The sequence below is a fragment of the Quercus robur genome, chromosome 2, assembly GCF_932294415.1.
Source record: "Quercus robur chromosome 2, dhQueRobu3.1, whole genome shotgun sequence".
NCBI lineage: Eukaryota > Viridiplantae > Streptophyta > Magnoliopsida > Fagales > Fagaceae > Quercus > Quercus robur.
Window position 1 is genome coordinate 28,693,544 of NC_065535.1, and position 14,084 is coordinate 28,707,627.

Below are 14,084 nucleotides of genomic sequence, written 5' to 3' on the forward strand. Positions count from 1 at the left end.
TTTATATTTTGCCATACTTATGAGTCCCGTGAACAGTGCATGAGATCCAGCCAAAAAACGCAGACGCCAGCACAAACGCAAACACGTTGCTATCCAAACTAATACTAAGAGTTTGATAATAGGCACATATAGAAGTCAATTTGCAGCTAAGCAATAAATAAATAAATAATGAATAATTGATCATAATGCTCAATATTTAAACTACAAAGTAAAAGCAACCTAACAACTAACCAATTAACCAGTCAAAATTTCATAAAATTGGTTCTTAATGATGGCAGAGAAACTTAAGAGCGTGTATCAAATTGAAAGACTGCCAACGTCATTAAACCTATACTTTCCAGGGAAGTCAGTATTAAGAAACCACCCCTCAACTAATCTAGGCATCCAAGGGAGTTCTTACAATGATAAACTGGGATTACAAATTACATTATTGCTAACCAGGAAATGATAATGAACTAAGGTGTATCAGCACCAACATATTAGCTATGGTAGTCCATGAAATTATCCTACTAAAACTCAAAAACAACAGGAACAGCAGGATCAAGCAAAAAAAAAAAAAAATGTAACATGTATATGATAGTCAAATTTAACAAGCCTTTTTGATTACTAGAGAGCTTCCACCATCTCTAATCCATGCTTCTTTAAAATGAAATGGTTTAGACCCCCACTTGCAGATATGAAGTGAGAATTGAATGATTGGTCCTAATGCATAACATTTGTAAATAAAAAGTAAAAGCAGATCAACAACTAACCAAATAACCAATCAAAATTTCATAAACTTGGTTCTTAAAGATGGCAGAGGGCATACATTAAATTAATGGGCTGCCAAGATCATTAAGCCTAAACTTTCCTGAAAATTCCATATTAGAAAAAATCAAAGCAAAAGAGTTTCAAACCCATATTATCTTCTATGAGAAACTCCTCAGATAATATAGGCAACTAAGGCCATTCTTACAACGACAACCTGAGATGACAAGTTACATCATTGCTAACTACAAAATGATAATGAAGTAAGGTGCATCAGCACCAACATTTTAGCTACAAAGTATAGCATGAGTCTCAGCTGTTTGGTGTGGAGACTAAATATAGTCGTACAATAAATCTGAAATTTATACCTTAAGGAGCAATCAAAATCAAATCCTATCCTATTTCCTGAAAATTCCATATTAGAAAAAATCAAAGCATAAGAGTTTCAAACCCATATTATCTTCTATGAGAAACTCCTCAGATAATAAAGGCAACTAAGGCCATTCTTACAACGACAACCTGAGATTAAAAGTTACATCATTGCTAACTACGAAATGATAATGAAGTAAGGTGCATCAGCACCAACATTTTAGCTACAAAGTATAGCATGAGTCTCAGCTGTTTGGTGTGGAGACTAAATATAGTCGTACAATAAATCTGAAATTTATACCTTAAGGAGCAATCAAAATCAAATCCTATTGCTACTAACCACTTGAGAGTGAAGGCAACTTTACACACAATAACCCCTCTAAGCTTTCAATAAAGGACATCTTTGCACAAGACCTATGTTAAATACTTAAATTATGCATTCTGCCATCATCTACAGTTAGCTAGGAGAATACTACCACATGGGAAGTTCAATTAAGTCATTCTTTCTGGTTGAAAAGGTGGGGACTCCAAACTTTCTATTTGCTGAAGAAAAATACTCAAACTACTACAAACATCTATATCCATCAAATTCTAACATAGACAATAAACAAAAACATTACTGCACTGCACATTACATCCATACATAAACAGCAAAGCTCCATAAATACTTCACTCGATCCATTTGTTTGGCAGAAAATTTGTTATATCAAACGAAATTTCCATATACTCATGCTAGTGTTGAAGCTAAGTGATGCCTATTTGATGAAAAACAGTCTCAAGTTAGTTCAATAACTTACAAAACGTGGTGATGATTAAAGATATCACGCTGCCTACCTTTCTCAGACAACATCAAATTGAAAGAGAAGAATCTTTCTCAACCCCCCTCCCCCGAAACAAAAACAAAAACAAAAAGAAAGGCCAACAAAATTTGTCAAGTCAAATACCTTATATATTATAAAAGCACTCAGTAAGTTCTACTAAAAGCATTAATCTTTTTTTGTCGGAAACTAAAAGCATTTATCTATATAATAATTAGAATCAATGTTCATCAGATGAAATACAATTCCATTTTTCTTAGATTATTCAAGTGAAAGGTTCAAGTAATAGTCCAGTGGTAATGGAATATATTGTAGTGCCACATGTCTGTGGTTCAAACCCCTCAACCTCCCCACTATCTACCCATCTTCAAAAAATAAATAAATATTCAGGTGAAAAAAAAAAAATTCCTCTTATTTCAACTGGTCAAATGATGGCTCAATTCATTCAGGACTTTTTTTTTCTTTTTTTTTTTCAATTAAGACTTCGAGTCAACGTAGACAGTGATTTTTATATGCTTCATATAAATATGAGATGAGAGCAATCTTGGTTTACTTTTGTTCTAATCAACAAACTAAAGGCATTTGTAGTGTATTATCTACAAAATGTTCAAAACTTCAAATTACAGATTTTCCCTGTCAGTTTATTCCCATAGTCTGTAAACTAGGAACCAACACATAAAAGGACAACCCCATTAACCATACTTAAAATTGGTAAATCATGAAAAAGATAGAAAAAGGAGAGAGATAAGATATGAAGAAAGCATCATTATTCCTATTAGGGGTGTCAAATGGGCGGGTCTGGGATGGGCATTATTGAATTGGGTATATAAAACTCATTTACCCATTAAAACCCATTTAACTAATTGCTTTTAACCTGGGATGCACGGACGCGGCTCCTAGGCCGGCACACCCGCGTCCGACACGGCGGGACGTGGCGACGCGGGAGGGACGCCGCAGACCACGCGTCCGTCCCGCGTCGTGCCGCGTCGCGCCACATGGCGGATCCCGATTCGGGCCGACGCGGCCGAAATCAGGCCGACTCGGTCCGTATCGGCCGAAACGGCCGAGTCAGGCCGAAATTCAAAAAAAAAAAAAAAAAAAAAAAAAAGGTGCAAACGCATTGTTTGACTTAAGGGGTCTTAACCTAAATACCCAAACCCCTTAAGTCACTCACACTTCATCCAAATTTCAGAATCTCACTCCATCCCTCATCTCCTTCTCTGTGTGCTACTGTGCTTCACTGCTTCGTCCCTCATCTCTGTGTTCTCTCTGCTCTCTCTGCTCTTTAAGGTGTGCTCTCTCTGCTCTTTTCTTGAATTTTTATTCTTTGTTCTTTACTATTTCTCTCTTTCAAATTGCTTAGAAATAAATTTGTGAATCTGAAAATTTATGTGCTTGACTGCTTGCTATGTTTTTTTGCTTGTTTTTTCAATTCTTGTGGGAGTTAAAGGGTTTTGTTAACCTATGATTTGTGATTTGTGGTTTGTGGGAGTTAGGGTTCTGTGTTTTTTTTTGCTGTGAACCCGGTTGCTGTGTTTTTTTTACTGTGAACTTGGTTTGATTTATCATTAATTTATTTAGTTAGTAGTTATTATTTGTAGGTTATTTGTGGGGAGTTAAAGGGTTTTTTTGGTTTTGTGGTTTTGTGTTTTTTTGCTGTGAAGTTCACAGTGTGAACCTGGCTGCTGTGTTTTGTTGCTGTGAACTTGGTTTGATTTATCATTAATTTGTAGGTTAAATTGAATCTATTGAATTTACAATGGACGAAGTTAATAGCACAGAAAGTTCACAAGACGTGTCAAATGCTGAATCCCCTCTTTGGCAGTATGTGACTAAGGTAGAAAAACCAGCTGGTGCATCTGTGAAATCTAGTGGAAACACATATTTTAAGTGCAACTATTGTGATATAGTTTTTATGGGATCCTATTCTAGGGTTAAGGCTCATTTATTACAAATTTCTGGCAAAGGTATTAGAGCATGCCGTAATGTGTCAAAGAGCCATAGGTTGGAAATGCAGCGAATGCATGATCAAGTTGAGGCTAATAAGTTAGAGCAAGAACAGAGAAGTCATATTCCCTTACCCCCACCTCCCCCAGGCCGTGGGATACCTATTTCCCCATTTCGGAGACAAGAAGGGAGTGATAGTAGTCATAGTACAAATCCGGTTGATGCTAAGAGGAGGAAGGTGACTATGAATACTACTTTGGAGAAAGCATTTCAGAATAATGCTAGACATGATTTAGATAGTAGAATTGTTAGGATGTTTTACACCGGTGGGCTTCCGTTTAACTTTGCAAGGAACCCACATTATCGTAGTTCCTATGCATTTGCTGCTACTCAAAGCATTTCGGGTTATCTTCCTCCTGGATACAATGCTTTGAGAACAACACTTTTGCAAAAGGAAAAAGCTCATGTTGAAAGACTCTTGAAACCAATTAAGGACTCTTGGCTTGAAAATGGTGTAAGTATAGTTTCTGATGGATGGTCAGATCCACAAAGGAGGCCTCTTATTAATATAATGGCTGTATCAGATGGGGGTCCAGTGTTTATAAAGGCAATTGATGGGTCAGGTGAGTTCAAAGATAAGCATTACATTGCTGGGGTGTTAAAGGATGCTATAAAAGAGATTGGACATGAAAAAGTTGTCCAAGTCATCACTGATAATGCAAATGTGATGAAGGCTGCTGGAGCTCTTATTGAGGGTGAGTATCCTAAAATATTTTGGACACCTTGTGTTGTCCACACTCTCAATCTAGCTTTGAAGAATATTTGTGCAGCAAAAAACACTGAAAAGAATGAAGTTACATATGAGAAATGTAGTTGTATTACATGTGTTGCTGATGATGCATCCTTCATACGTGTTTTTATCATGAACCATTCTATGAGGTTGGCAATGTTTAATGAATTTTGTCCATTAAAATTGCTCCAAGTTGCTGATACTAGATTTGCTTCGGTGGTTGTAACGTTGAAAAGGTTGAAGTTGATAAAAAGATGCCTTCAAGCCATGGCTATTAGTGACCAATGGGCTTCTTATAGGGAGGATGACATTGGAAAAGCTCAAAAGGTGAAAGATATGATTCTAAGTGATCTTTGGTGGGATAATATTGATTATATCCTTGAATTCACGGCACCCATTTATGATATGCTACGAATAGCAGACACAGATAAGCCTTGTCTTCATCTTGTGTATGAGATGTGGGATTCCATGATAGAGAAGGTGAAAGTAGTGATATATCGGCATGAAGGCTTGGAAGAGGATCAATATAGCTCATTTTGGGGTGTGGTGTATGATATACTCATTGATCGGTGGACTAAAAATTCTACACCACTACATTGTTTGGCTCATTCCTTAAATCCTAAGTAAGTACATTTATTATCTATTTTCCTTAGTTCACCCTTTTAGTAAAACATACGTTTGATCTATATTTGTTTTTTAATCTTTAACTAGGTATTACTCCATTGAATGGATTTCGGAGAATCCAAAACGTATCCCTCCACATCGGGATCATGAAATTTCTATGGAAAGAAGCAAGTGTTTGGAGCGATACTTTGAAGATGAGAACGACTTAACGGTGGTGAAGTATGAGTTTGCTAAATTTTCAGGAGGGAGGTTTCCTTCACCAAGTGCCTTGACGGATAGGTGGACCTTACTACCTTTGGTTTGGTGGCAATACCATGGCTCCGCATTTCCAACTCTTCAAACCCTTGCCCTTAAACTTCTTAGACAACCTTGCTCATCCTCATGTGCTGAGAGAAATTGGAGCACGTACAAATTCATTCATTCATTCCTTAAAAAGAAACAAAATGGCTCCTGCACGCACTGAGGATTTGGTATATGTGCATTCTAATCTTCGACTCTTGTCAAGGCGCAATGAAGAGTACATACATACCGCAACAAAGATGTGGGATATTGCAGGAGACTCTTGGAATGAGAGCGACATGCATGGAGGAGCTGGAATTCTTGAGAATGCAGCTCTTACACTTGATGAGCCAGAGTTGGAGGCTATAGTTATTGGGAATGTTAACACTAGTGCTACTACTAGTGAAAGTGAAGTTCGAAGTGAAGCCATTGATCTTGAGGATGATGATATTTGGGTTTGATTGTCTTGTTGATTATCTTTTATTTTGTTTTAGTTTCAAACTTATGAGTTGTATTCTAATTTCCAAACATCATGGAATGTTTTAGTTTCAATCTTGTGGATTATATTTAATTTATGAACATCATGTTTTAGTTGTTATCTACTATTGCTCTTAAATTTGGTATTTGTTTATATAATGTGAAAAAGTAAAAGTATGCTTAGCAATATATTTAACATATATTATAAAAATATTTTTAATAATTTTTTAATCGTCGAGTCCTGCCGCACCCGCACCCACCTTTTTCAAAAATTGCCGAGTCCCGCACCCGCACCCGAGTCCCGAAACGCACCCGTGCTTCATAGCTTTTAACCCAAATCCAACCCAACCCAATTATTATAGGTAAACCCCAACTCACCCAATTACCCAATTATCAAAATTACCAAAATGCCATTAAAGTGAAAATGACCATTTTGAAGTTTTTTTTTTTTGGTTAAAAAAACTATCATTTTCCATCAAATTCCATCACTTTCTAACTAACCAAACAGAGAATAGAGAAAAAGTTTCCAGCTTACGTTTGCCATTGCCGGAGGCCTCATCGGGCTTCAAGAACCCTCCTTTCCCTTGCTCCAAGCTCAGCCTTAACGGAAACACCTGTCCATGAAAACCACCAGAGCCACCACCTCCACCGCCAAGGTCACTGGAGCTTAGTTGAAGTATCATCAGAAGCGGATCGGTCCCCGAACCGCCCAAGCCTCCATCGGCACCGGTCAAGCCAGCCTCAACTGAAGCGAAGCTGGGTAGGCCGAGAATTTGCTCGAGGAAATTGTCGTTAGTGGCCTTCGACAGATTATTAGCCATGAGGTGGAACAGCCTGAGTTGGACTCAGCCTAGTCGTGGTGAGTCGCATTGACGAGTTACGAGTTTCAAAGAGCATCTACAAAGAAAGAGAGAGAGAGAGAGAGAGAGAGAGAGAGAGAGAGAGAGAGAGAGTTTTGATTTGATTTGCTTTGCTTTTCTTTGCTTTGCCTTGCCTGAATTTAGAGAGAGAAAAGTGTTTGGATGCCTAGAAAACGAAGGAAAATGAGACACCAGAAACACTGAACGTCTGAGGGCCTTTTTTTTTTTTTTTTTAAATGGGAAGGGCTGGGTTGAATTTGGGTGAATTGTTTTTGGGTTAAATGGGTCTCAATGGGTTTTTAGTTAAAACCCAATAATTATTGGGTCTAATTGGGTTGTTGCCCATTTAACCCAACTAATAATTGGGTGGGTTTGGGTTCAATTAGAGTGGATGGGTTTGGGTGGGCAAATGAGTTTGGGCTTACTTTGCCACCCCTAATTCCTATACAAAAATATACCACGTTTTGCATTATGCAATCCCAACAGCACAATGTTTGGTACCATATCTCTACCATGATCCAGATTTCTACAAGATTTATTAACAAACTACACATAAAGTAACTCCCGATCAAGCTATTGCAATTATCGAAGATAAAAAGTAATATTACAAACAGTATAGCTGGATCACTTTTCATGTTTACAGTGCACAACTTCATTGATCAAGATTTTCACATTCATGTATTTGTAAAATGCACTTATGCACATTGAGCATCCTGCCTGACTCGCACATTTAAAATTATGTTCTAACAAGCATAAGAATTTCCAGTTTCTGACCACACTTCGAATCATTCAACTCGCATCAACTTATAAGTCCCACACAATTACAATACTAAGAACATGCATTTCAAGCATTCATAGACGTAGTTGCACAACCTACTCAGAAGACAACAATTCCCCCAAAAAATTTGATTGCAAAAGTATCTAGTATTACCACTTACTTAAACATATACACAAACTATCCAGTTCTTCACAGGCACACGAGTCTATGAAATTATCCTACTAAAACTCAAAATTAACAGGCACAGCAGATCAAGCAACATTAAGAAACAGTAACACATATATGATAATAAAATTTAACAAAAGACCCACATTATAAATCGTAATAGTTTGAATTTTTGTTTTTTCTACCTCAGCTTTCCCCAATTTGATCACACTGCACCATCCCAAAATCTCTTTTCCTGCACTCACAATTCAAACTCATCCTCAAGCTTCAATTGCTCGGCTGCAGCCTCTTCCTCCTCATCATCGATCACGAAATATGGATTGTGTGCCTCGGGCTTGAACTTCAACCCTGTAAACACGTAGAATGCAAGCGTGGCTAACTCTCCAGCCACCACACTCGTCCAGAGGTACCGATACGAAGTAATAGTCTCCAACGCATAAACCACAACACGCGTGAAGTAAATGTAGCAAATCACAACAATGTAGTACTGCCTAAACAGAGTCAATTTCATCAAATTCACCGCGGCTTTCCCGTCAGTCCTCGCGGCTTCTCTGAGATTCTTAATCGACCAAACGATAGGGAACAAAACCGCACAGCAACACACCACATCGACGAGCAAGAAGATCTGCTTCCACGTAACCCAATCTTGCGCGAAGGGACCGCTCTCATCGATCGCGACCTGAGCTATATTCGCCACAACCTGTAAAGGAATCACAATCATCAAAACCTTCTTCTCCTTATCTTGCAAATACGGCTTCAAAAACGACCATCCAGTTCCGATCAAAACGATCAGCGTGAAGAGCGTGATTCCTTTCAAGAAACTGAAGATATAGAACAACACGTCCCAACCGTGAGCGCTACCGGTGCGCTTGATGTACGATTTGTCTTCGGCTTCACAGAGGAGATTCAGAGCTTTGAGAATCAGAACCGCGAGCATGAAGAAATGGATGCGGAACACGGTCAATCGCTTCTTGTACAAAACGGAGATCCAAAGTCCGGCGAGGAAGAAATAGCCCAAGGATAACAAGAAGTAAACCCTAGGCAAAATCGTTTTCCCGGCGGAGAGATAGTCACGCCGTTGACTCTTCCCGTCGAGATTGTACATCGCCGATCTCACATCCATCGAAACCTTGAGCTGGTTCCCGAAACAGTTGGCGAAAACCAGCGTGAACTGATCGGCGTCGGTCTCGATAAAAACTGTACTGAAGCTGTCGCCGTTTTTCTTCAGGTTTGAGAAAGTGAAAACCGGCTTGACCAAATCGGAGAGGAGGGCGCACGTGACTTCTCCGTCTTCGAGTTGCTGGAGCACGTGCATCCATGCGTCTCGGGTACAGAGAAAGAACCCGACTTTTGACAGGTCCACATTCGGGTCGGATATAGCGATCCCAGACACGTTGAGTTCGAGGCGACCCGTGTGGGTGAACCCGAACTCGTCGAATGGGATTATGGGGCGGACGTCGGATCGGATCTGGGTGTCACGGATCTCAGCGAAGGAGAGGGAAAGAGAGAGGAAGAGAAGGAAGGAAAGGAAAACGGAGCGGGAGGACAGAGACAGAGCCATTAGATCTGAGCGCTGAGGTGTGGGAGAGAGAGAACTCCCAGATCTAAAAGTAAGATTATATATATGGATATATGGTGTTGGATCAATTTGTGAAGACAATTGTTGAACCGACTTGAGAGCAAAGTCTACGGAGAGCTCAAGAATCGTGGAAATCGACGGCCGAAACGTTGTTTTATGTTTGTATTTTTTGAAAATATTGAAAAATATTATCTAAAAACTAAAATTATATATATTTAAATACATGAACAAAAAAGTCCCTGAATGTTCAACTCAGAGCAAGCAAAGCACTGCTGTATTGCAAATTTCGTGGTAATTGGATAACAGATTTTTGGCTCAGTTTGACTTTTCCTCCCCAATGTTTCCACTATATTTCATTTTAGCCCTTTAAATTTAAAATTTTATAAATTTCTTTCTTAAATTATTCTTTTATTTTAGTCCATCTTTTTCATTGAATTTATTACGAGTTATATCGCATTTTTAAGGTGATAGTTGATTAATAGATAAAAATAAGTTAAAAGAACATAATGAAAACTCATAATTTTACAATTTTTTTAAAATTAGCCTACCACTTCATGTTTGGGCTCATTACAGTTTGTCATTTAAATTTTTTTTTTAAATGGCTTGTGTGTGAAGTGGTAGACTAATTTGGAAATGTTGTAAAATTATTATGAATTTTTATTCTATTCTTAAAAGGACTCAATCAATAATATGTATGATGGTCTAAACGTATCAAAAATTATGTATACAAGATACATGTATAAATATTTATTAAGACATAAAAGGCAAATTAACCAAAAAAAAAAAAAAACACCCACACGTGTGTGTGTATAGGGTAGGATTCAAGGTACACATAGTGTAATTATAAACAACGTTACATCATCTAATAATTTGTTATTGAATTCATATTTTAAAAATTCCACTGTTGAAATACATGTTCTATATGTTCTTAACATGCATACCAATATTCATGCTAATCAATTTTTATTTATTATTCAATCCATAAACTCATTTTTTATGCATTATTTTAAACTACAAAAACTTAAATTTAAATAATTGATTGATAACATGACTATTAATATTTAATTATCTTGAAATTTTGTAGGCATGAAGAATGCACAAAGATAATATAATTCAATGATTGATTTGTTAAAATTCATAGCGAATTAAATAATACTGAGTGGTGTAACATTACTAAAAATTACATCAGAAGTATAACCTGAACTCAACCCATATGCAACAACGGAATTAAATTAGACTTTTTATTTTTTATTTTTTATGCATTTATAGTTGAGGGTGGGAGAATTTGAACCCTAAATGTTTTAGTTAGAAACACTAAAAAGTGTTAGTTAAGTTACAAGACTATTGTCTAATTAGACTTTGTTCAGAAAAGACCAAAAGTAATTTAATTAAAATTGTTTTAGTGTTTAGGTTGTTTTTTGTTCTAATAAAGTAAGACATTCATGACTTTCTTAGAGCACCCACAGTAGGTGTGGTAAATGTGTCAAATGCCAAATATTTGGCACATTTACCACACCAAACTCAAAAAACACCAAATATCAGATGTGCTAAATCCCATCATTTTTACAACATGTGAACAGTACCGTTGCAAATTTGCAACGGTACGGAATGGTGTGGTATAAATTTTAATTATTTTTTATTCTTTTTCTCTCTCCTCTCTCTTCACTTTTCTTCCTCAGACATCACACTCACGCCTCTCCATTCTTTTCTTCTTTCACTCTTTTTTCTTCTCAATCTCGTTGTTTTTTCCTCTTTCTCTCAGACATCACCCTTAGTTTTTTCTTCTCACCCTTTTCTTCTTTCACTCTAATCTCTGTCGCTGTGGTTTTTTTTTTTTTTTTTTTTTTTTTTTTTTTTTTTTTTTTTTTTTGCAGTGATTTGATACCCGATTCGGCAGTGGGTGGGTTGCGATGGTCAGATTCAGTGGTGGGTGGGTTGGCTGGTGATGGGCGAATCGGTGGTGGTGGGTTCTGTTGTGCGAAATCGGTGGTGTGAAATCGGTGAATGGGTTCCGAATCGGTGAATCGGTGGTGCGAAATCGGTGAATGGGTTGTGGCCGCAACAATTTTTCTGGTGTTGTGGGTGGGTGGGTTGTGGGTTCTGTTGTTTTTCTGGTGGTTGTGGCCGCAACAATTTTTCTAGTTGTGGTTTTTTTAATTTATTTTTTTTATAAGGTGGTGTTAGTGGATGTAGGTTTGTGCCGATGGTGGCTGTCGGCGTTGTTGCAGTGGAGGTGGTTGTGTCGTTGTTGTTGATGATGATGATCGGGTTTGGGTTTGGGTTGATCGAGTTGGTTGATTTTGGTTGATCGGGTTTTGATTGTAGTGTTTGTTTGAGTTTTTTTTTTTTTTTTGGGTGTGGGGGTAGTAGTGGCTGATATTGGTGGTCGGTGGTTGATCTGTGGGGTGGCCGGTGGTTGTGTGGCGGTTGATCTGCCATGTAGGTTGTTGATGTTGCTGTTGTTGATGATAATGGGGGAGGAGATAATATATTATTTTAATGTGTAATAAATATTATTTTAATGTATAAAATTAAATTATAAAACATCTGATAAATGAAATGTTGTAAAATGATGTGGTAAAATAATAAAGTAAGCATTTGGTGTTGTAAAATGGCATAATTTATACACTAGCTGCTACGGATGCTCTTATGTTAAGGGGTGTCGAAGATTGAATTTAGTTGCCAACCTTGGTTAGAAAGTTGAAAAGGCTTTTCTCCTTTTTTATTATTTTATTATTTTTTTATGAATAAACCCTTTCTCCATTCCATAGTAATTAAGGTAATCTCAAATATCAATAATAAGGGTTGTGACTATCACTTTCTAAGGTAGTCCTATCCTAGCCAAACAATGAAACAATCAACCATTGATGTCAGAAGAGCTAAGGAGTTTTCGAGTGTATTATTTATAGTTTCAATGAAATTCATAAGTATAGAAATAAGTCATATCAAATCAAGTTTTTTTCCTTTCAACCATCTTTTGATTTTTTATATGCTATATAAGGATTATTACTACAAATAATACCATACCCTATTACCCTTTATGTTGAATATTAATTGTTTGTTGAACCTTGTAAATTGTGTGAAACAGTAAAAGTAAGATGCTTTAAATTATTTTATTTTCACGACTCAAAATCCATTTAGGACTAAAAAGAATAACTACTCTCCACATCTCAATTGTGCTAAAGCAGAATTTTAGCAAAAAAAAAATTTGTGCTAAAACAGAAGGAATTACATAACTTTGTAGATAAAGAGTGAGAGGCTGTCACGTATAAGAAAAATCACAAATAGAGTTCAACCAAGCAACATTTTAAATGCATTTTCAAAGAAGAGATGCCTCCTACTTAAGGGGTCTTGCGACTAACCTTAGGTGAATGTTTACCAAAAACACAAATCTCTAGACTCTCCACAAGTGGCAAGACCATGCAGGATTAATGTCTACCTAATCCTGGAAGGTCAAGAGAGTAACCCAAGTGTAACTATAACGATCTTAAGGTAGCAAAATTCCAATAAGTTATAATTAGTTTTTAACTAATATGAAAAAATAATACATAAATAAATAAACATTATAATAACTAACTTATAACTTCATGCATATATATGGATACACTTAAAGATATATAATAAGATGCATAATATAGGGGTTTTGTCTCTCTGTCGATAGAAAGTGAGTTCATCTCGTCTCTTAGGCAATAAAAGTGTTCTGTCCCTTCCAACGAAGGATAGTTTGTATCTCTAAGATAACAAGGTTACCATTAGAGCTAGTGGGGTTTTGTTTTTTTTGGGGTTTAGGGAAACACGGTCAGTTTGCATATTACCAACCACGGGTATGAAGGACTAAGCTGAAAAATGGAGTCAATTTACACTGTCAGAGAGGGAGAACATAGGCTTTGTACTTCAAAGAGACCAACAAACGGGTGAGTTCATTCTAGTAGCAAAGTTCCTAATGCCACGATTCCTTAACATGGAAGCCATGGCAAGAACCTTCAAACAATTATGGAGGTCCACGAATGGTTTCAGGATACACAATCATAAGGAGCGTCGAGTGTTATTTGTCTTTGAAAATCTAGGTGATGTGGATTGGATACTAAAGAATCAACCCCGGAGTTTTGACAAACACCTAGTAATGCTACAAAGGTACAATTTGGATATTCTAGTAAGAGATCTAGTTTTCAAGACAACGGTGTTTTGGATTCAGGTCCATGACATTTTGGTGTGTTTCATGATGAGAAAGGTAGCTGAAGAGATATGTGACACAATTAGAGAGGTATAGAAGTCCATGGGTGTAGTTGATGAGGTGGGTGGACATTTCATAAGGGTTCGAGTTCTCATTGATATCTCTCTGCCACTGTGTCAGGGTAGGCTAATCACAATGGAGAATGGAAGGAAAATTCGAATTAGCTTCAAATACGAACAACTACTGAATTTTTGTTTTTGGTGTGGATGCTTGAACCATAGCAACAAAAATTGCGAATTGTGGATAGAGAGTAAGGGAACTCTTACTCTAGATCAACAACAGTTTAATTCCACATTAAGGGTAGCCCCTTATACCTCAGCAGGGAAGGATGTTATTTACATCCTAGGTTATTATGAGCGTTCAAAGCCTAGAGCCCATGTTGAGTTTCATGGTGTTCAGTCGCAGTCAAGTTCATCG

At 37.2% G+C, this 14,084-nt stretch overlaps 2 protein-coding genes across 2 annotated transcripts; one reads left to right on the forward strand and one right to left on the reverse strand.

Annotated features, from left to right (window-relative positions):
- The first annotated feature begins 3,693 nt into the window (after window positions 1–3,693).
- Window positions 3,694–6,035, forward strand: LOC126697152 (uncharacterized). Its single transcript, XM_050394030.1, has 3 exons — window positions 3,694–5,294; window positions 5,383–5,544; window positions 5,801–6,035. The coding sequence occupies exons 1-3, from the start codon at window positions 3,694–3,696 to the stop codon at window positions 6,033–6,035; spliced, it is 1,998 nt and encodes a 665-aa protein (XP_050249987.1).
- A 1,780-nt stretch (window positions 6,036–7,815) lies between these two features.
- LOC126713200 (protein CANDIDATE G-PROTEIN COUPLED RECEPTOR 7) lies at window positions 7,816–9,622 on the reverse strand. The gene has a single exon (XM_050412887.1). The coding sequence runs from the start codon at window positions 9,413–9,415 to the stop codon at window positions 8,096–8,098; it is 1,320 nt and encodes a 439-aa protein (XP_050268844.1). The 5' UTR covers window positions 9,416–9,622; the 3' UTR covers window positions 7,816–8,095.
- Window positions 9,623–14,084: the final 4,462 nt, after the last annotated feature.

What these genes read in the sequence shown, in the direction of transcription:
- LOC126697152 (XM_050394030.1), top strand. Translation starts at nt 3,694, where the DNA reads ATGGACGAAGTTAATAGCACAGAAAGTTCACAAGACGTGTCAAATGCT. An exon ending in GCTCATTCCTTAAATCCTAA is followed by an intron (nt 5,295 to 5,382) that starts GTAAGTACATTT and finishes ATCTTTAACTAG; the next exon opens with GTATTACTCCATTGAATGGA. An exon ending in GCTAAATTTTCAGGAGGGAG is followed by an intron (nt 5,545 to 5,800) that starts GTTTCCTTCACC and finishes ACTCTTGTCAAG; the next exon opens with GCGCAATGAAGAGTACATAC.
- LOC126713200 (XM_050412887.1), bottom strand. Translation starts at nt 9,415, where the DNA reads ATGGCTCTGTCTCTGTCCTCCCGCTCCGTTTTCCTTTCCTTCCTTCTC.